Source organism: Dendropsophus ebraccatus, chromosome 1 (assembly GCF_027789765.1).
Source record: "Dendropsophus ebraccatus isolate aDenEbr1 chromosome 1, aDenEbr1.pat, whole genome shotgun sequence".
Lineage (NCBI taxonomy): Eukaryota > Metazoa > Chordata > Amphibia > Anura > Hylidae > Dendropsophus > Dendropsophus ebraccatus.
In genome coordinates, this window is record NC_091454.1 from 185572429 (window position 1) to 185595667 (window position 23239).

At 41.5% G+C, this 23239-nt stretch overlaps 1 protein-coding gene across 5 annotated transcripts in view; it reads right to left on the reverse strand.

Moving 5' to 3' along the window:
• Window positions 1-1666: 1666 nt before the first annotated feature.
• Window positions 1667-23239, reverse strand: part of RASGRF1 (Ras protein specific guanine nucleotide releasing factor 1) — a 56638-nt gene continuing 35065 nt past the window's right edge. Inside the window, exons 10-27 of one of the 5 annotated variants that reach the window (XM_069986731.1) lie at window positions 22079-22239; window positions 20381-20438; window positions 20058-20194; window positions 18629-18711; window positions 17005-17253; window positions 15890-16266; window positions 14876-14998; window positions 12913-13083; window positions 9546-9652; window positions 8635-8747; window positions 7852-7912; window positions 6699-6802; window positions 6170-6254; window positions 5738-5935; window positions 5495-5574; window positions 4628-4745; window positions 4296-4364; window positions 1667-3010 (exon numbers count right to left, since the gene is read on the reverse strand). In XM_069986731.1, the coding sequence (XP_069842832.1) occupies window positions 2918-3010; window positions 4296-4364; window positions 4628-4745; window positions 5495-5574; window positions 5738-5935; window positions 6170-6254; window positions 6699-6802; window positions 7852-7912; window positions 8635-8747; window positions 9546-9652; window positions 12913-13083; window positions 14876-14998; window positions 15890-16266; window positions 17005-17253; window positions 18629-18711; window positions 20058-20194; window positions 20381-20438; window positions 22079-22239 (2387 nt within the window). In that variant the 3' untranslated portion in view covers window positions 1667-2917. Of the gene's footprint in view, window positions 3011-4295; window positions 4365-4627; window positions 4746-5494; window positions 5575-5737; window positions 5936-6169; window positions 6255-6698; window positions 6803-7851; window positions 7913-8634; window positions 8748-9545; window positions 9653-12912; window positions 13084-14875; window positions 14999-15889; window positions 16267-17004; window positions 17254-18628; window positions 18752-19987; window positions 20195-20380; window positions 20439-22078; window positions 22240-23239 lie in introns of those variants that run through there. The other 4 variants (XM_069986720.1, XM_069986696.1, XM_069986703.1 and 1 more) reach the window with 4 other exon arrangements.

Consider the following 23239-nt stretch of genomic DNA (forward strand, 5'->3'; position numbering starts at 1 on the left):
GCTCCACACTAAGGCTATGCACACATTATGTTTTTGAGCTGCATTTTATGGAAAGATGACATTTTTCAGTGAAATATGGACGTTTTTAGGCTGTAACTAAAGCTATGGTCCCTCATTTGGGACACCTGTAATAATACGGAGTATAATTATATCACCTGTGAAACACTGAATAAATCCTCAAAACATGACCTGCTGGTGGTCCTTGAGGACTGGAATTGAGAATCGATGAACTAGAGGACACATTAATAGTAACAAATACAAGAAAGTACATTGGTAAGACGTTCTTTATAGCCACAGAAGACTCTTGATAATAAAGCTGTGGATCCAACCTCCTACTCTGCACATTTCACATGCACATTACCTTAGTGTCCTGCATCATTTCAGTACCTGAAAACGTTGACATTACATCTGTCACCTTGTGCTAGGAAATGTAATTCCATCTATGATTCACACTCTGAAATCTCCAGAAATCTAAAAAGAGTTGTCTTCTAGAGATGAGAGAACCGGGTTCGGGTTCGAGTCCAGCCGAACCCGAACGATCGGCATTTGATTAGCGATGGCTGCTGAACTCGGATAAAGCTCTAAGGTTGTCTGGAAAACATGGATACAGCCAATGACTATATCAGATCTAGAAGTATTTGGTATTTTAATAATTCAGTCCCCTTCTGACAGAATTTTTTTTTTGAATCTGAAATTCAATCCAAATATTAAGCTTTTCATACACCCTTATGGGGGCCGCTGCACTGATTCCACCGGTGTGGTTCTTTTATCAATCTGCTGCCCGGTGTTCGTAATCTGCACCGTTTCCTAAATATGCAAATGAGTTTACTCAGCACCCTCAGTGCACCGATGTCCCCTCCCCTGGGTGGTGTGCACCTTCCGAAACATGGAGGGGATATCTGGCAGGTGTCCGCCTCCAGTGCACCGACCAACCTCACTTGCATATTTAGAAAATGGCAGAAATCACGGCAGATTGAAAATAGGTCCACACCAGCCGAATCAGCACAGTGGCACCCAAAAGTTAGTATAAAAAGCTTAATTTGTTGATTGAACTAGTACATTCGCTTTAAAACTTTAACACAGATATGGCTACTTCCTGGAGAGTGTTCTTGACTTAGCTTGGGTGTAAGGAAGAGATTTTTCTTCATGAAGGAAAGCATTCTGCTCTTCTAGGCCTTTTCACATGGCCAAGCTCATAACCTTGAAGGGACTGTCTTCAATTCAATGACATATTGGCAGCTTTGTTGCAGATCCACTATGGTGGTGAACAGTGGTGAAATTCTGATAAAGGTGCCACTATCTCAATACTTCTGGATCTATGTGTGTGTGTAAAACATACATATGTATTTATATCGATATCTGTATTTATATTCAGTGGTCTCCCAAAAAATTAGTCCCATACCTACTATGGCAGCCGTATTGGTTACCTACTATGGTAGCCATATTGGTTGTCACCCAGCTTTTTCAGCAGATATTATTAATAAATGGTGAGTGAAATTTCTAACAACTTGACAGAAGACCCCATGCTCTTTTTACACAGCTTTATCTGAACATACATGATGGAGAAGCCTGGGGACATACTGCATAGTTTTTATATTTGCCAAGTTCTCTTTTACATATCTTAAAACAACACATAAATAATCGTTTCCTTATTCAGCAAAGATGAATACATTCTGGGTAATAATCTGCCTCTTGCATTTGCAGCAGCCAGAGGATGTTGGGGTCCCTGCACAGGTTATGGTCCTAGTGACAAATACAGGTTGGTGTCAGCCATATTGTTTGTCATATTTTTTGGCTACAAAGTTTTATTCAATTTTACAAATCTCAATAACCAAGCTCAATTGGTGGTAACCCTGAGATAAAAGATTTATTAGCGAGAGGTAATCAGGAAACACTTTATAGTACAAAAAATAAAGAAAACAAAATGTAGCTGCAATTTTTTTTTTCTCAACACTCACTGCTGGACCTCCCCAGAAGATTCAAGTGACCGTTCTGTGGACGTTCTTCCTAAACCAGCATCAGACCTTCTCTTTACACCACTGAGCTAATTCCATATGCATCCACTGCCATAAGCCTTCTGCTGTAGCTCCCTACCTTGCTATAACACTCTGATAGTAAAGCACTGGAATTCTCAGCCATTATAGCAGCCATAGGACCAGCCCACCATATCAGCTAATAAGCTGAAGGCCGGTGTACTTCTTATCTAGATAATTTGTGCAATTTTTTTTTCTGTGTTGCAGCCATGGACATATACTACTGCTCAAAGTCAACAAGACAAAGCTGGAGTAAAGTCCAGAAAACTGTAGCAATCTGCTGGACGTGTGCCGTGCCATTCTAAGGCATGAGAGACTGGTCATTTCATGGAGGTGGTTCTGTGCTGCAGAGCTGCACTCACATTGCTATTATGAATGTGCCCTCTTCTCCGTCTGTAGGATAGTATCACCTTTCCTTTCTTCATGATAGAGTATTATACATGAACCTCTTCTGCTGTATAGTTCTCTATTGAAACCTCCCTCTGAAAGACACACAGAGCCATGAACCCCTCCATTCAAGCACGGTGGTGGAGGTGGTGACTGCTGGTTTGGTGGTGAGATGCTGCACATCAACATGTTGCTTTATTCTTAAATTTACAGTCAATAGGAGGAAGCAGCAACTCTTTAGTCATTGCCAGCACAGGCTAGTGCTCCTGGTAAGAGGTTTCTCAGTCTCCACCCTGGTCACTCTTACTAGGGGTGTCTTTGGGGAACATTAGGTGTGAGGGCATTGTGGGGCCTCCATTAGGAGCAGCTGGGTGTTTGGGATGAATGGAGACACAGACATCTCTGCCCCTGCATGGTGACCCCTGCACAAAGGGATCTGGCGAGAGGCGTGGGGGGTCTGTACAATATGATACAGGCAGATGAAAAGCAGCAAAATTTCAAGTGGGGAGTTTGGGCTCCAGGCGGAGAGAAGCTTCATAAAGACCCTCTTCATCCAGCACTCCTGTGGTGTCCAATAGGTACTGTGTAACCTGCAAAATGCCATACCATCACTGAAAACACTTCATATTAACATATGTACCGTAATATAAAGTTTTCATAGGATCCATTGATGTCTTTGTTCTAGCTACAAAAACCAAGAACTATAGGCTTAGCAATATTGCTTTTTCCTTTACTTTTATTACCTCTGTATATGTTCCACAAATTCTCCAGTGTCCTCCTTCTCCCATAGGAGGTCCCCACACTTTCCTCATGCTGTGCATGTGTGTGACCATGGCATCACAGGTGCCTTAATATACTTTGTTTGGGTACTTGGCTTAGGTACTAGACAAACACTGCATGTTGAGAACCCCCAGGGCATGACCATACACTGTGTCATACATTAATATCACATAAGAGAATGTCCCCCAAAATAGGATGTGCAGTGTGGGCTGACAACCTTAGCTTTACATTGAGACATTCTTTGTAAATAGATGAGGGTTCTGAACCTTTCTAAACACAAATATATATATATGTATATGTATATATATAATATATATATATATATATATATATATATATATATATATATATATATATATGTGTTTCATCTATATTTATATGTTTATCTAGAATAGCAGTGGCAGGCTTAAAGGGAACCTGTCACCCCCCGTGCCGGGGTGACAGGCTCCCGACCCCCCGTTAGAGCCCCATATACTTACCTAATCCCGCTGGGTCCCGCTTCTGGAGGTGGTCGGGTGACGGAGATCTCAGCCGCTGCAGCCCGGCGGGCGCGCTGAGAGATGAGTCCAACACCCATAGAGAATGACAGGAGAGTCCAGCGCTCCGTCATTCTCTATGAGCGTTGGACTCATCTCTCAGCGGGGGGTCGGGAGCCTGTCACCCCGGCACGGGGGGTGACAGGTTCCCTTTAAGGCCCTATTACACAAAGCGATTTTTGGCCGTATTTGGCCGATTATCGGCTATTATAGCTAATAATCGCTTTGTGTAATAAAAGGCAACGATCAGCCAACAGAACGACGTCCGCTGATCATTGTCTTTAAACATGTTAAAAGACAAACAACGTGGAGAGCAATGATGTGCTGTGGACGCTCCATGTAATAGGAGCAGCAGCCTGCCGCTATCTTCTATGGGCTCCCAGGACAATCTTTAGCCCCCCACAGCTCTCCGCGTCCCCCTCTCACTTACCTACTTGCTGTCAGCGCGTGCAATAGCGTCGGCAGCGAGAGGAGAATGAGGAGCAAGTGAGCACTGACCTGACAGGTCGACGTTCTCTTGCTCCCGGAGATCACCCCGTGTAATAGGGGCTTTACTTACCTTGGGCTGATGCTCTATCTTGTAAGACGTCTGCTGAAATTGCCTTATCTCCCGAATGATATGTGATATCTACAGTAAAATGTAAGTCACTAAATTAGCATTTATAAAGCAAACTAATGAGGGAGAAATATGCCTAACAGTATGTGTATATAAGACTACAACATATGATGGCTGAAAAAGCAAACTAAAGTAAAATACATCTACCATCTTTTTGGAGCAATAAGAAATGAGTCTTTAAAAATAAGAATTTACTGATTTGATGAAAGAAGAATGAAGAAGCATTTCCTTCGTACTGCACTGCTCTTTTTCTGGATACTGTACATATTACTCACCATCCTCATCTTTGAAAAATTGACCAGGCCGTCCTCTGTGTAATTGGGGGTACCTTCCTCTATAAATGCCAAATCAGTCAGGTACATGCCCAGGTATGGCACACAGGGAGGGTCACAGCTGGAGACAGAAGAGAAAGCCAGGTCAATGCAAATAGACAGCATGGGATGACATGTGCCATTACGGAAAGCTAATATAAAGCGGGGACCAATTACAGATGGCAATGCATACATTACACTAAGATACATAGGAATACAGTAAAAGCTCTGAAAAGGGCCAGGTAACAGAGGTTTTGCTGTATGCGAGCAAAAATAGACTTCTACTAAATGACAGCAGAGATCTTGGAAGAGTACTAATGGATACAAAGGGGGAGATTTATCAAACAGGTGTACAGTAGAATTGGCACAGTTGCCCCTAGCAACCAATCAGATTCCACCTTTTATTTTCCAGAGTCTGTGAGGAATGAAAAGTTGAATCTGATTGGTTGCTGGGGCAACTGAGCCAGTTTCACTTTACTCCGTGGGGGAGATTTATCAAACATGGTGTAAAGTGAAACTGGCTCAGTTGCCCCTAGCAACCAATCAGATTCCACCTTTTATTCCTCAAAGACTCTTTGGAAAATGAAAGATGGAATCTGATTGGTTGCTAGGGGCAATTGAGCCAGTTTCACTTTACACCATGTTTGATAAATCTCCTCCCATGTTTCATAAATCTCCCCCATAGTGTATATAGGAACATTTGTTAACTAATAAGCAAGTATTAGATGCTGAAACCAGAAAACCCTTCTACAAGGTTTTACCTGCTTAGTAGTTACGCTATGAAAGCATTCCCCCCATTTACTAGTAAAAGTTATAAAAAAAGAAACTTACTTCTTCAAGGCCTCTCTCAGATTCTTAAATCGCCCTTCTGAAGACACCAACTTCTGAAGTCGGTCAATTAAGGCCTTTGTCTATTTAGAAAAACAATACCATGGTTTAGGATGGAGGTAAATACACTAGTAAAGTGGTTGTCTGACAGAATAACATGGGTCAGACCCTTCACTAAGGTTCAGTGCGAAACAACTTTTATTTGATACCCTAACACACAAATTTATCAGAATGTTGCTGAAGTACCTGTTTAGACACTTTGATCCAGGTTCTCTTGAGCCGGAAGATAGCGCTGCGGTTCAGCGATGATGTAATCTCCAAAACAGCGTTGTAATTGTGTAGACACCGACAGATATCAGCCACTGCCACCCACTTTTCAATGATACATCCTCGCGTGGCTGGCTCTTCGCTCCGCAGGATCTCAGTGGCAATCAAGTTACTCATCTAACACATCCCATACACATGGTTACTATATTATTAAAACTTGCGGTTTCTGATGCATTACATTATTAGGCATTAACACAATGACTGAATTCTGTAAGATTAGAAAGATGGATGTATGTCTTTTTCAGCTTCACAAACTATGTCAATATACTGTATAAAATACATCTGCAGACAACCCACTATTAGATATCATAACCAACGTGAGCTACATGCTGTTATTTAACACTGACTCACATGGTTGAAGTGTTTGCTCGTGCCCATGATATAGGGTGTCCTCTCATTTTTGTCAGCTTTCATCCAACCCTGGCCAAAAAATTCCCTATAAGAAAAAATGAGACAGCAAAAAGATTTATATAATAAAACATATAGTACATATATTTGTACCAAAAAAGATGTAGGATAAAAATTACAACTACTGATGATCATTTACCAAATGAATGGAAGCTTTTAGTATTGGCTAGTACAATATATTTATAGCCAGTCATACATGCTGAACAAGTATGGCGCAACATCTATTCTCTAGATTTGCCACCGTGGTGGTATGGCTGTGAGAAAAATAAAATCTCTTTAGTCACAAGGACTGTCCAAACCATTAGCTCTCCATAAACAAGATGTATAGGAAGAACCCTACTATTCTCGAATGATATCTAAGCTAGTCTGAGAAGCCAAAACACTACTACCAGCACAATGACTGCTGGTGGCTTATCTGGGATAGGACTGTGGTTTTAGTATCCATAACAATGTATAAGTGGATGTGACTCACTCATATGGGATCTTCTTAAAGATTAGATGATCTAGTAACGTTAGTTGTTCTGCAGTCTCCAGAGCAGAGAGGGCCTCGAATGGTTCCACAGGAGTGCTCAACACCTGCAAAGTATAAGAAAACTGGGTGAATATATATTAAATATCTACAATAGATTCAAATATCAGGTTTGCTTCTTCCTTCTGCCAATTAGTGGTGTCTGATGTTGCAGCTCACTCTCATTCACGCGCATGGGAATGCACTATATGGCTGGGTTCACACTATGTATATTTGAGGATGTATTTGGTCCTCATGTCAGGTCCTCATAGCAACCAAAACCAGGAGTGGATTGAAAACATAGAAAGGCTCTGTCTACACAATGTTGAAATTGAGTGGTTGGCCGCCATATAACAGTAAATAACGGCCATTATTTCAATACAACAGCCGTTGTTTTAAAATAACAGCACATATTTGCCATTAAATGACGGCCATCAACTCAATTACAACATTATGTGAACAGAGCCTTTCTGTGTTTTCAATCCACTCCTTGTTTTGGTTGCTATACAGCCTGAAACATACAGCCTCAAATATACGTAGTGGGAACATAGCCTAAATATATATTTACATAATTTTACAGCATGTGGTTCCTCTTCTATTTCTTACCTTCCTTTTACTTACTGCTGCAGTTATTCATCATGTCTGTCTACGCAAAATTCTACATACACAGTTGCAGCCAGATTACTTACATAATTCCAGTAATGATTTATGAAGTTTTAGCACTGGTTTAAAAGTGAAGTTCAATTGCAAAGGGTCAATATGCTTCCTGGGTCTTTGGGCATAAATTAACTTATCCTTTACCCACATGATAATAAGTGTGAGATGGTTTGAAACAGAGGGCTTAAACCTTCTGTATCCCAGTGCTCACATCCTGTATTCACAGTACGTCTCAGAAGTATATCTTCCGAGATACAAGCGGCAGGTATACCACCCTTTTATTGCATGCAGGTTAAACCATGCCCAAGCGCAATGTCCAGGAGCTGTAGGAAGGTTTGAGTCACCTTCTGCTCCCTGGACAACTATTTAAAAATCATGTTGCTAATATAGCAAAGTATAAACTAGAAAATGTTCCCATCCATATACTAGTTTTTACTAAATTACCATTCATAATTCTTACCATGTGTTCAATCTCTTCCAATGTCACCTGACTGTCTCCAGGATCCTCCTGTGTCAATGTGCTAATAAAAGAACATATTGTTAGTACAGCCATTCCTATGCATGCAATTGATGGCTTTATTGGTATGTACCATGAAACAGGACACATCAGCTTTCAGTCATCTGGGATAGTCAAGCTAATCAAAATTGCTTAAAGGGAACCTGTCAGCATTCTGCCTGAACCACAAGTCACTGGGGTGGTCACCAGCAGCTTCTCCCTGAACCATCAGCCTTAAAGGGATACTGTCACCCCAGTTTTCCTGTGTGATTTTATCACTGTTGCACAGTGTAATTTAGGACAGGGCGCTGAATCAGTTCTGCATCTGTCTCTCGTACTAAGATCACAGATACCTTAAGGGACAATTCACAAGCCCTGGAGCCATCTTTGATCTGAGAGGGAGACATAGAAGCTGTAAAAGTTTACTCGCCAGCTTCCGAGGTCCCGACCACCGATATAACCTAGGCAAGTAGCAGTATACAATAAGGACAGATTAAAGAAACCACCAGCAAAAGCAAGCAATTTTGCTTATTAAAAGCCTTTGTAAAATTGCTTACTTTTTGCATTATCTATCATTAATAAAAATTTTTTGCAGATGAGAACACCCCTTGAAGTTCAGAAGTTCAGCTTCACTATCTCGACCTCCCTTAATCCCATAGGTACACCAATAAACGGAGTGCAATTTAGTTAGAAGGTAATGGGATCTTCTTTGTGATAGGATTGTAATCATCTCATGCAATGTCTCACCGAATAATATTGGCAGCAGCCTTCCTCTCCTGTGCCAGCAGCTCTGGGTTGTGGATAACCTCCTCCAGGAAGCTAATGACTTTGCTTTTTAACTGCAAATTTGTCTCAAAGTCCTGGCAAACACAGAAATAACCCATCAAACGGCACATTAAGTCATTTCAGTAGGGTTAATCCAAATGTAATACCCAGTTTGGCTATTCAGTTGTCAGAATACTTGTAACTTTGGAGGACCTTAGCACATTCTGTTAATCCAATGATTTTATTAGATGCTTGCAGTGTTTAAGACTGGAAAACATATGTGCTAGCGCTTGCTCTTGCAAGCGTTGATTATATCCAGTACAGACATATACAAATTGTAATTATTTTTTTTTTAAGTCCATGTTCACATTTTGTGAAAACAGCACCTGTTGTTTGACACCGCCGTGTCAAACAACAGCTGCAGAAATATATGTTTACATGAACATCATTTTATCTTAATTGGAATGCAGGCACAGGGCGTATACAGTACGGCCATTGTCCCATTCAACTGAACACTGTTAGTAAACAATGGCCGTTGTTACAACCTCCAACAATGGCCATTGTTTTATGAACAAGTACAGTGTGTGAACTTGGCCTAAAGGTGCAACCATGTTCTAAAACACTTTCTAGTCATGTTTTCTATGAAATACTGATGAGATAGTAAAAACACAAATAGTGAATTCACGTCTAATAGTTGTGTTGCAGAAAATTTTTGCAACTGTCCCATTTATCTGAATGGAATTTGCTGAAATCTATGTTTTGCCCCTAAAACAACTAATTCAGATGAATGGAACTGCTTTTAAGTTGCACAGATTTCTACAAATTCTTCAGCATATAAAATCACTCACATATAAATGGCGAGAATACCGACTGGCTAGTAAACTGGCATGTACCTGGGCGTGCTTGGAAACCCAGTGTCTCAGGACATTGAGTACACGGTTTGTTGCTGCCCTTCTGATTACAAATTCTTTGTCACCGTTCCTCTGATCTGACGGAAATCCTGGAATACACACAAATCAATACTACCTACAAGCTTATACCATCAAAAGACTGAAGGATTGAAACACAAAGTATGCTAATATCTTATACTATAGTGAAGTAAATACCACCGTTATGAATTCAGGCATCTTTAAAACTGTTATTTATCCTAGTAAAACTAATGGCCTATTCACTAAGGATAGGCCCTCAATTTTATAAAGCTAGTTAACCCCTAGCTGTAAAATATAGGTAAAGTAGATACATTTGTGTATCATTATGTCGGCATTCTTCACCAATAGCCGTACAATGTTGCTGGGATTATCAGCAACATCACTCAGCTACTGGTCAAGAAGTAGGGGCATTGGTTTGGCCACATTGGGGGAGATTTATCAAACATGATGTAAAGGAGAATTGTCTTAGTTACCCCTAGCAACCAATCAGATCCCACCTTTCATTTTTCAAAGAATCTGTGAGGAATGAAAAGTGGAATCTGAGCCAGTTCTACTTTACACAAGTTGGATAAATCTCCCCCATTGTGTTAAAAAATATGGCCGAACAATCATAAATTTATCACCACTTAGGCTATGTTATTATCATTTAGGCTGTGTTCACACATAGAGATTTAGCAAACATGGTATATAGTGAAACTGGTTTAGTTGCCCCTAGCAACCAATCAAATTCCATCTTTTATTCCTCACAGACTCTTTGGAAAATGAAAATTGGAATCTGATTGGTTGCCAGGGGCAACTGAACCAGTTTCACTTTACGTAAATAGAGGGTTTTGGTGTAAGAACTCTACCTAATAGTACAGTTATGGTGTGGGTGTATAACGAGTGCACTACTTGGTTGGCACCAAAAAAAACAGAAAGTATATGTATATTAGTTGGCTCTCTAGCAATACCTCCTATATACTGCTATATTGATGTGTTTGACACTGGATATATATTATTTGTAAGAACAGGGTGAATAATGTAGGTTTCGTAATATAGATGAGTCACAATTGTATATAAAAAACACTTTTTGTTTCCTGTAATGTGAAGTTTTGCAAATAAAGAAAGACGAATTATTTTTATCCGCATACACTGGTGCTGGACTCTTCCTTTGCATATGCTGCCCTGGCTCCGGGCTTATATACTAACAAAGTGACATGTGTAAATTACCCATATTGCACAATAAGTATATTGCTACACATGAACTATATATTCAAGTATTAATATGCAGAACTATATATATACAATGGATAACACCCAGTTTTAAATAAAGCCACGGAAGTGAAGTCCAGTCCACCTATTAGCAGAAACCTGGAGAACCTCAGGCCTGCAATTAACATGGATTTAACATGTATTTAAATGCTGCACAAATGAACAGAACCCATTTGCAACTCATTACTGAGGAAAGAGCGGAGCATCGCTCTGAAACGCGTCCAAGAGTTGCTATATTTACTGAATCTAATACAAAGACACACTGTGCTAACCACCACCACCAGTCCTTATTATCTACCTTTTCTGTTGCATATTGGATGCACTGCAAACACACCCATACCGACAGCGATAACGGGAGCAGCACCTAGCCAAGGGTGAACACCCAGCTGTACCGGGAGAGACAACCAGATACTAAGTACATCGCTGTGAGCCCAACAGCGCTCAAGATAAGATCTCCAATGCATGATACGAGGAACGCATGATACGAGGAGAGCTCCCGACTGAAACATCTTTAAAGAAGCAGTGCACCCAAAAATTTTTTTTAGCCCCCCCCCCCGGTAGCCGCTGGCATGTATACTCACGGAAGATGATCGATGTCCTGTGGCGTAGCTCCGTTCCCATCCCGCGGTGCCGTTCAAATCTGGCGCGCGCTCACTTCCGCCGGCGCTGTAACTCCTCTTCTCTCCCTTGTAATTTAAACGCCGGAAGTCAAGCGCTTCCATAGAGAATGCATGGAAGCGAGTGACTTCCGGCCTATAATGACAGCTCAGAGAAGAGGACTCACAGCTACGGCGGAAGTGAGCGCGCGCCGGATTTGAACGGCACCGCGTGACCGGAGCGGAGCTACGCCGCTGGACATTGATCATCTTCCGTGAGTATACATGCCAGCGGCTGCCGGGGGGGCCAAAATTTTTTGGGGTGAACTGCTTCTTTAAGCAAGAGAAGCTAAACAATCTCCTATACGCTTCCCACAGCCTGCGGCCGCAGACATCGTACAGACAGAACCTTTTGACTGGTGAGAGGTGGATTTCCACCGATTTCATACATATAAATATATCACCTCTGTGAAAACGTGAATAATTACCACTAACTGTTGCAATCCACACTGAATTAAGAAACAGAGGAATGATAAACTAATTTAACCTAAGCACAGTGGTCATAAATCACAGCGACTTGCAAGGGCCCTGCAAAAGTCGCATGTGGACAAAATCATACTTTATAATTAGGCTGCGTTCACACTACGTATATTTCAGTCAGTATTGCAACCAAAACCAGGAGTGGATTAAAAACACAGAAAGGATCTGTTCACACAATGTTGAAATTGAGTGGATGGCCGCCATATAACAGTAAATAACGGCCATTATTTTAATATAACAGCCGTTGTTTTAAAATAACAGCAAATATTTGTCATTAGATGACGGCCAACCACTCAATTTCAACATTGTGTGAACAGATCCTTTCTGTGTTTTCAATCCACTCCTGGTTTTGGTTGCAATACTGACTGAAATAAACTGACTGAAATATACATATACTGACTGAAATATACGTAGTGTGAACGCAGCCTAATAAACTTATCATGTTTAGATTATGAACTAGATTAATTACAACTTTACGATTAACATATGAAATATATACAGAGATTTATATGTGTATAGCCACGTATGTTTGAATGAATTTTAATCCATTTTTATTAAGATAAAAAGTGTTTTTTTATATACAATTGTGACTCATCTATATTATGAAACCTACATTATTCACCCTGTTCTTACAAATAATATATATCCAGTGTCAAACACATCAATATAGCATTATATAGGGGGTATTGCTAGAGATCCTACTAATATACATATACTTTCCAGTTTCACTTTACACCATGTTTGATAAATCTCCCCTATAGTATTTAATTATCGGTAAATTATTGCTATTTTTGCCGTGTTTTTGACTATCATGGCAAAAATAGCCTTAATTTACTATTGCACAAAATATTGCTAATTTAATGCTATGTGTGAACACAGCCTCAATCATCATCAATTAATAATGTATCCATCATTGCATCAGCTCTGATAAACACACAACCTACCTGCTGTGGCTAAAGACATACGTCTGTAGGTTTCCTTGGTTGGTGTACCCTCATTTGCTCCAGCCGTTGCTATGGCAAAAGCAGAGGCTGCTGATAGATTGCTGCGATTGCTGTCATGTTCCCGGCAAGAAGTCATCACAATGCCATTATTATATGAGAAGAGAGTGAAGTCTGAATAGGAAAGTGAGCACAAGTGTGAATGATGGCATCACGTCATAAAGATTCCAGTGTAACCAGCCACAGTACAGTAAATAATAATAAAAAAACAGTACCTACATGAGAGCCATATACAGTGGTACCTTGGTTTAAGAGTAACTTGGTTTAAGAGCATTTTGGTTTAAGAGCTCACAGTTTTTCAAAATTGTGACTTGGTGTAAGAGCATTGCTTTGGTTTAAGAGCTCCCTGTACTGGGTGGGAGCGCGAGCGGAGGAGGGGTATGGTCTTCATAGCGTAATCTACAGCACTGAACTCTGACCCAGGAAGTCTCACTTAACTTGCAAATCATAGCAGATACACTTCAGGCTGGGGCTCACATCAGGGGACAGGACTGTGGAGGTAATCTCCCCATAGCTGTAACCTCTCTCCCTGGACAGAGAGCGCTGCATGTATGTGCCCACATCTGCCCTGCTCATTCCTTCATGCTCCCTGCAGTCTCTGTCAGCCCTTGTGTTTCCCATTCTCTCCATTACTGTACAGTAACTTATAATATCACAGATTCTGCTGTTTTTGAATGTTTGTTTCATCTGTTTTACATGTTATTCAGAATAATAAATTATTATTTTTGGGGTTTGGAACCAATTGTCTGGATTTCTATAATTTCTTATGGGAAAATTTGCTTTGGTATAAGAGTGGATTTGGATTACAAGCGCGGTCCCGGAACGAATTATGCTCAAAAACCAAGGCACCACTGTGTGTGTATATATATTATACCATCTGTACACAACGCGGGCACATTCTTCACATTACGGCTATGTTTACACATAGTATTTCCGTCAGTCTTTTGGTCAGTATTTTTTTAAACAAAATCAGATGTGGAACTAACAGGGCGAAATTATGATGGAAACATTTGCCCAGCTTTTGTGTTTTCAATCCACTCCTGGTTTTGGTAAAAAAAAAAAAAAGTCAGCAAAAAAGACTGATGGCAATACTATGTGTGAACATAACCTACATGTATAATTTCTCCTTGTTTTCCAGGCAGTCCTTGGGCTGCATCCACCTTCTCCAGGCAGCGCGATTCAAATGCTGATTGCTCAGGTTCATGCAAACCTTCAGGTTCGCTCAAGCGGATTCCGTTGCTTGTACCCGCTCATGGAGGTGCGCATATCCACCCGTCCCATAGACACCATTCAATGGGTGGGTGGATTACACCGTCCGCCAAAAGAATTGACATGTCATTTCTTTCCGCGGTTGGCGGAATTCGACTTTCCATACAATTGAGTCTATGGGACGGGCGGATAAGTGCGCCGCCGTAAGCAGGTACGAGCAACGGAATCCGCGGGTTCACACTACTGAATCCGCATGGATAAGTTCCGGCGTTGATTCCCGTTCGTGGTGGCGCACATCTTTGCCTGTGCCATAAACACCTCTATGGCCGGGCGGATTCCGCTTTCCGCCTAAAGAATTGAAGTTAGTTCTTTCGGCGGAAGGCGGAATCCGCCCATGCATAAATGGCACCTATAAATGAGTGGCGAAATCCGCCACAACTTATCCACGCGTATTTTGTAGTGTGAACCCACCCTAACCCTTCTCCCTGCACTGTGGATGTTTACTCAATGTGCCCAATAAAAGACATGGACAGTGCAACGGTTTAGTTTTGCTAGATTTTTGTCTATAGCCTTAACTTAGATTAGGCTATCTGTTAAGTAATCCATGCAGGAATCTAAGTAATCTAAATAGATTTTTCATGCAACTGTGTATGTTAAATTACTGCAGCTGAACATGTGATTATAAGACTTATTTTACCTGCAGAATTGCGTCCACGTTGGGAAATTGGCGTGGTTGGTGAGCGGGTTGGTGATGTGTCAGCCTCTGCCTCATCGCTCTGTGTTTGTTCATTGTCTGATTCTGCTCGACAAGCCTCAGAGTCTGAATGAGAAAGGTATATATAGTGAATAAAATACATTATTTCATGGCAAACACAAATGAAGCCAAAGACTCTCTATTATATCTAAGGATCTAAAGTTTTACTGGCACAAAAATATTGTACCATTTCTTAAAGCGAATCTCTACCGCTAGACATGTCCCTTCAACTACTGGTCCAGTTCTATCGTGTTCCTCAATGCATGCCTGGTGCTAGGATCTGTCTGTCTCCTGGGGCCCGTATTTGGGTTTAAACAAATTTAATTCTGAGTCAATGATGTGGGGCCTAGAACATCTGTACCTTACGCCTGCTGAAGATGGAGATCTAGCCCAAGGCTTAATGTCGGAAGAAAGGCGGAGAAAATCGCTACAGGCCTAGGGCCTGGATGCTCTATTCCCCGCCTCATTGACACCAAAATAAAAGTTGTTTTTAGCCTGGATACCGACACCAGGAGACAGACAGACCCCGGCACCGGGCATGCAGTAATGAAGCCTAAGGCAATCAGTGGAAGGAGGTTAACTTCCTGCATACTTACACTGTACTTAATAAATTTGTATGCAACATGCTTAATCTAGTATTGGATAAAGGTGGCCATGGTTTTTACTTAAAGGGGTTATCTGGGATCACAAAACTGAAGGCCTATCCTTAGGATAGACCATAAATATCAGATTGGTGGAGGTGTGACTCATACCATCCCCCCCCCTGTTTATTTGGGGGATGAGACCATAAGCTCAGTGACATAGTATCACTACAGGTTTATTTTAACTATTACCATTTTTATTTATTAAACCCTTTTTAGGCTTTGTGTTATTTCCTTTAATTCTGCTTTTAGCAGATGTTTTCTAATACTGCATCTGCTACAGAGCCATTACTGCCCCCCATTTCCCTGAACGCACCTTTACTTTGGCGTGGTGCAGCCGGCTCCTCGTCTCTCTCCGCGGGTGGCTCCTCTCCCTCTCCCACCTTGCTTGGGAAACTTCCAGATACATAGAGTTTGTTGATGTCCAGGCTCGTCTTGCTGTATTGAGGAGGAGCAGGACAGGCACTTGAATATCCATTGGAAGAGCAGCCCAAAGCGGCCAGGTCCAATGCTTTTCCACCAGTAATTATAGGAATATTAAGCGACAATTTGCGCCTACGACTCGGGGATGATGACTTGGTGATGGAGAGGGGTGGTGGGGATGAGAACTTGCGTGTAGCTCTAGGAGATTTGGGCGGCTCACCATACAGAAGTTTATTATTCTGATTACTTGCAAACAGTAGCTCTAAAGATCTGAAGATGTGAAAATGCAAACAAAATATGAAAGTAAAAATAGTGATGCCCTATTTTCAATGGAGCATGCAAGAAATGGAAGCAAACTTACAATGATTTATCTAGAAATAAAAAATAATATGATTAATATTATGAAGTTTAGCCGATTCTACGAGAGATTAAACAGGTAAGATAGTTTTCAAGGATTATAAGAATATTGCTGCCTTCTTCCAAAAACAGCACCACACCACACCACAGGCTGTGTGTGGTATTTTAGCCGAGCTTCCATACCAGGCACAACCTATGGACAAGTATTTTGTTAGCCTACACAGTATTTTCATTTAGTTAGAGCAGAAGTTTGTGCTCCAGAGCAGCTTTTCCTACTGTAACTAGATTTCTAGACCATAACCATGGGCACAGCAGCCATTATAGAGGCCAAGCAGAACTCTATTTGGTTATCTAGACACAGAGTATATACAAACATGTGTAGACAGGGCCTTGTTCTCTTCCCTCTACCCCACATAATGCAGAGACCCTCTATATAAAAATCACTGTGGGTCCCAACCTATACACCTCCAAAAATGCAGTCTTCTGCATATTTAATACTTAAAGAGATTATCTGAGGTGGAATTCGTCTTTAAAGGACAAATTCTGAACAGTCTTTCATCTTAACTCATGTCTATACATACTGGCATAGAGAAAGTTATGATATCTACTGAACATGCTGCACAGGCTTTGGTCTTGGTTATAGGTACCCACCTTGCAGGGATGGCGCTGACTGGTTTCCTATAGATAGCAATAAGCTTATCGAGAACAATATCTGCAGTAGTGAAGACCCGGTAAGAGTGCAGGAAAGTGTTGAGGAAATCAATGCTTAAAAAGCGCAGGTCTGTGAGACGTTCCAGTAAGCGCTCGACACTTGCGTAGCGAATCTGAAGAACCTTGCAGGAGTTCATTGTTTTACTGAATCGAATGTCTATATCATCACAGTACAGGCTGCTGTCTGACCTATGAGAACACATTTTCAGAAAAGGTCACTGTATACTTACTGAACACAATACATGAAGGGAAAAAGTCCTTTATTCCTGTAACACATTTTTCCAACCGCCTTCTGCCCGCTAGAGACATGGCAACCCCATCACCAACACTCTCCCCTATCCACAGGATAGGTAATACATACTGTAAATATATAGTGCTTGGATAGCTCATCAGTCCAATAGACAGTGACACAGTATGCAGATGTGAAAGCCTAGCAGACAGCGTATTTGTAACCTCTTTCTCATGATCGCTGAAGATAGAACAGCATCTTTAACGGGAATCAATTATAAAATCACCCCAAGCACTGTTTCCAGCCAAGTAATCGCTATGGATGTTACTGATATGGCTCGAAAATGTACTTTGTAAATCCTACCTATGTAGGCATGTGGGCAGTCTTCGGCTCCTAACTAGTCACCACCAGCGGGAAACTTGTCTGGCTATCACACCTCCCTGGGAGAATCAATGCTCAGGGACGCTCTGTCATTGCCAAAGAGGTTTCCCGACAGCTGGGACTAGTTCAGAGCAGAGGATAACCCACACAGCTACATAGGTGGAATTTACAAAGTACGTTTTTAGGCCATACATGTATCGCTTATAACAATTACTTAAAGCGATCCAGTCACCATGAAAATGCTACGTAAGCTTCAGCATCATGCTATAGAACAGAAGGAGCTGAGCATATATCTTAATGGAAATAGATTCACTATGACCTTATACTTTATTTATTTACATACGTTATACAGTATACATTGTAATTTATTGATGAAAATTTTTGATGTTTCCATGCTAAAGAGTCAAGTCCATTGAGTGAAACTGTGTACTGGACTCCTTGACACAGAATGAGCAGGAATATCTATCAACATGTTACTAGTTATACTGAATCTCCCCCCCCCCCCCAAAAAAAAAATAAAATAAAAAAAAATATATATATATATCGATCTGCTCATGGATGTCACAGGTCAGGGGTTTTATGCTGAAGAATAACAGACCTGCTGCAATGCAAAGCTTCAATTCTGAATGACTCAGTCCTATCATGCATTACAAGGTTCTCCATTCATTTTAATAGGAGTGTTGTAATACTACACCTTACCTGCAATGGGAGGATCTTTGTAATACTACATCCTATCTGCAATGGGAGCTAAAGAAAAATGTTTGACTACCTGCATCTTCCCCAGCACAATAACAGTTAATCGTGAGGTTGAGCAGCCTGATGTGCAGCGATCAAAGGGAACAACCCCTTTAATATGCTATGAACAGTACATGTAAAATATAACTAGCATATTTTTTCTGATATAAAGGGTACATAATGTTTTACGATAACAGATGATGATATGTAACCACTCACTTGATCATCTGAGGAACAGTGACCTTGGAATTCTCCTCAAAGGCATTCATCATCAGTCCATTACAGCGGATGTTATCCACACACTAAAGAGCAGACTCACGGTCAGGTGCAGGTAGAGAGCAGCTGGTATAGAATGGAACAACATGGAAGGGATAATGGGGTATAGAACAGGAGAGACAGATGTAGTCACAAAGACAAATGTAGAAAGACCCAAATCCAGTCTGTCGTCTATTCCACTCCACTAGTTTGCCTGTTTCTTCCATGAAGTTTACAAGGGCATGGTCATATTTTACACCTGTAACTTTCAAACTGCTTTAAAACCTAAAAGGATGCTTCTATGTTCTTAACGAGACATTGATTTTTTTTTAAACATTCTAAAACCCATAACTTTTTTATTTTTCTGCCGGTGTAAGGACTTGTTTTTTGCGGGTACTTACAACCTCCGCCATAGATTTTCACATAATAAATGTTGTACCATTCACCATGAGGCATAAATTATATGTGATCCTTACTGAGCAATTCTATACAATTAAGGCAATATCAAATTAATATGCTTTAAGTTAGAAAAGAATAGTTTTTGCATCATCAGAGCTGTGCGAGGCTTGTTTTATGGTGGGGTGAGCTATAGCTTGAGCCGCTGTTATTGAGAACAATTTATAAGGGGTTAAAAAATAAAGATCAGAGGTAGCTCTGATCCCAGGCCATGAAAGCAGGGTGTCAGCTGTACGTTACAGATGACGCCTGCTGCTGATAGATTTGTATTAAAGCCTATCTGCCCATGATGTAAATGTATGTCATGGAGCAGGAAAGTGCTAAATTATTTTTCTGGTTTAGAAAACCTATTTTTAGATATCAGGGAAGCCCCTGTTGAACACCCTTCTTTATCAGCTGTAAAGGGTGTCTGGAGAATCTGTGCTTTTCTTGGACAGTCCGTTGATTTCAATGAGAACTATGCAATGCTTCATCTCCCCTGTGATGGCGCTGCAGGGAAAATTAACACTTGCTGCAGACTACAGCTCAGTCAGGTGTGATCACTACACTCTAACAAAAAGGGATAGCCCCTTTAGCTTTGTACTTTCCGATGGCCATGTAACAAAACACAAATTGTGTTAGAGTGTATAGTAGACAGCTGCTCCTACAAAGCATAGGAATACCAAAGTATACTATGTAACGTGAAGAAACAGTGAACATCAGACATGATAAGGACAACTACCAGAGGAGAACACCACATTTATAGGCCATTAAGAGACTGTCTGAAAGAAGGAAAAAAACATAAAAACCTAGAGCCTGGGTCAACAAGACTGAATATAATGACTAGTAGTGATGGAAAGGATAAAAATATGGTAGTCGTGATGATACCATGAAGATGTAAAGACATCATGTCACTTATGGTGGCAAGGAGATGACACAGTGATGACACAGTGGTGACCTGGCTGATGTCACTGGTCCATGCTGCTTTCTCCTGCCTGGAAGATGCCAGCAGAATGACAACAAATGGTGCAGAATCTTTGGGTTCCACTGAGATCTTAAAGTCCAAGTGATCCCCATCCTGTGTGGGAGTTCTGTCTGCAACAGGAGACAGTGGACAAAATGGTAAGTATGCATGGAGTCTGCATGCAATGTCAAAGAGCACAGTAAAAAGATGATACAAGGGAAGGCATCTTTTTGGTTTAATGCTAAATAAACTGAGTGTCATGGGGGGTGAAATAGCAAATAAGAAGGTCATTTGGTGTTTGTATTTGCTGTACTAACTGTCATCATCCTCTTGGTCTTCCAGTAAGGTGCAGTCCATCAGCGATATCACCCCATTCTAGAAGAGAAGCAGAGGGCAGTATTAACCAGAGACATGGGAAGGCTCAGTACTTGACATGACAACCAGACATAACAGAGATATACTAGGACCCAAACCAACAACTCGAGCACTGACAAACCAAACACAACCAGAGGGCTTTGTAGCTCACAGAGACCCCTCTCAAGAATCACAAAGACATTGTGCCGCAGAGCTCTGCCGGTTGGCTAGACACTGGAATAACAACATTAAATCTTTTAATCAATCTACAACTATAGTAGTGGGAGCATCAGCAAAGTGATTGTTAGGATGAGAAAGGAGGCGAGTGACTGCATATATGATCCCAGCACTGTGACTACAATACGTATATTACCTAATGCCGCCAAAATACGTCCACTCTCACTGTCACTTCTGTATGAACGTATTAAATACAACCTGATTAAAGCACTTCATGGTCACGCTATAAACCACAGTGACCTAAAAAGGCAGCAATAACCCTAAGGCCATGTTCACACAACGTAAGTTCCGTACTAATCATGGCCGTTGTTGCAACAGCCGTGATTGGTACGGAACTTACGTTGTGCTGCAGGCCGAGTGAATCAGGGCTGGAGTGCATACACATGATATACGCTCTGGCCGGGATTCCTAGCGGCGCCGTAGATAACTGACATGTCAATTTTCTGTGGCCGCTATTCACTGAATAGCGGCCTACTCACTATTCATTGAATACCGTCCGCACAAAACCCTGTCAGTGCACACTATAGTGTGCAGCGGGGAGTTCCGTGCAGTGGGGAGCATCCTTGCGCGACTGCATCAGAACTTTGCGGCGCTAAAGATCATCTGGCCGGTACTGCAGTACCGGCTGGTCTCTTACAAAGTCTGAACATGGCCTAAGACTGTAATAATTATTTAGTTTTTATTCTACAGAAGACGCTAAAGGTGAATTCACACCAAGACTATGAATGCAGTTTGAACCACACCTGACCAATCACTAGGACACCGTACAATTACCATGTTGTCGTGCAGTCGCCAGGAAGACAATTACCATGATCTTGTTCTGATCTACAGTAATAACACCACGTCCAATATCTTTATTCTGATTTTTGCTGTTAACCACTAAAATCCATTACTAATCAATAGTGTTGAGAGTCTGCTGCATTGCATTCTGGAGAATTTTACTAAACCAGCAATGGCTTTTAAAAGAGGTGAGCTCAAAAACATAGTTGCACTAGGTATAAATGTTCTAAACACATAGCTTACTTTAGAATTTATCGGCAGGATACAGCATAAGTGTCAGATCATTGGGGTCCAACTGCTTCAACCCTGTCAGTCTTAAGAAAGCGCCCTGAATTATGGTTGTGGATAGAGTGGAGAGCCACCCCATGTATTAGCTATGGAGCTGCTGAAGGTAGCCCTACATTGTACTCAGCTATCTATGGCAGCTTCATAAACAATGCTGCACAAGTTGTGGCTCCATTTAAAGCCAAAAATGGTGGCTCCCCACTCACAAGATTGTGGGGGTCCCAGCAGATCTGACACTTATCTCTTTATCCTGTGTACAGGGAAGAAATTCTTTTAACATAGAATACATCTTTAAGTAGATGGAACACGGGAAGTCTATCACTGCAAAAATGATAAGAATGCTTGTGCGGTGTTCTCACCTTTGTGAGGTGCAGCTTCCCTCCAGAGCTTCGAGTACAAATTAGAAGATGTTTGGAGAATAAGAAGCACTGACGCTCTCCTTCTTTCCGCAGAGATAAGGAGCCGAGTCGCCCCCGTGTCATCCTACTTTTCTCCGACATTGGCACTTGAATCAGGCAACCTAAAATTTCAAAAGGACCTATCATTTTTATAGTCTATGGCATCACGCTATAATATTTTACAAGATTTGGTTTAACAACTAGTAGTCCACAGACTCCTTCCCTGTGTGCCCAGTTCTTTTGCTCTGGTCTGGTAAATAATGTACCAATCTGCCCTGGAGGAAACATATTAAATGCAACCTGCAGGTGGCAGTATTTCACAGTGAAGATGCTTCCTGGCATTTGGCTGAACTATTTTCTAGGGCAGTCATGTCAAACTCTGGCCCGCAATTCCATCATTTTTGGCCCACCAGGCAATTCAGAGTTTGAATTATATCTGGCCCGCCATGGCTACTATATAAGAGACTATGGGGGAAGGCTGTTTACTATATGAGACTATGGGCAGGGCTGTCTACTATATAAGACTACTGGGTAGGGCTGGCTACTATATAAGACAACTGGGGAGGGCTGGCTACTATATAAGAGACTATGGGGGAGGGCTGGCTACTATATAAGAGACTATGGGGAGGGCTGGCTACTATATAAGAGACTATGGGGGAGGGCTGGCTACTATATGAGACTATGGGGAGGGCTGGCTACTATATAAGACAACTGGGGAGGGCTGGCTACTATATAAGAGACTATGGGGGAGGGCTGGCTACTATATAAGAGACTATGGGGGAGGGCTGGCTACTATATAAGAGACTATGGGGATAGCTGGCTACTATATGAGACTATAGGGATGGGTTGGCTACTATATGAGACTTGGGGAGGGCTGGCTACTATATGAGACTATTGGGAGGGCTGGCTACTATTTGAGACTATGGGGGAGAGCTGGCTACTATATGAGACTATTGGGAGGGCTGGCTACTATATGAGACTACAGGGGAGAGCTGGCTACTGTAGGAGACTATTGGGGAGGGCTGGCTACTATAGGAGACTATTGGGGAGGGCTGGCTACTATAGTAGACTATTTTTTAGAGCTGGCTACTATATAGGACACTTGGGGGGGCTGGCTACCAT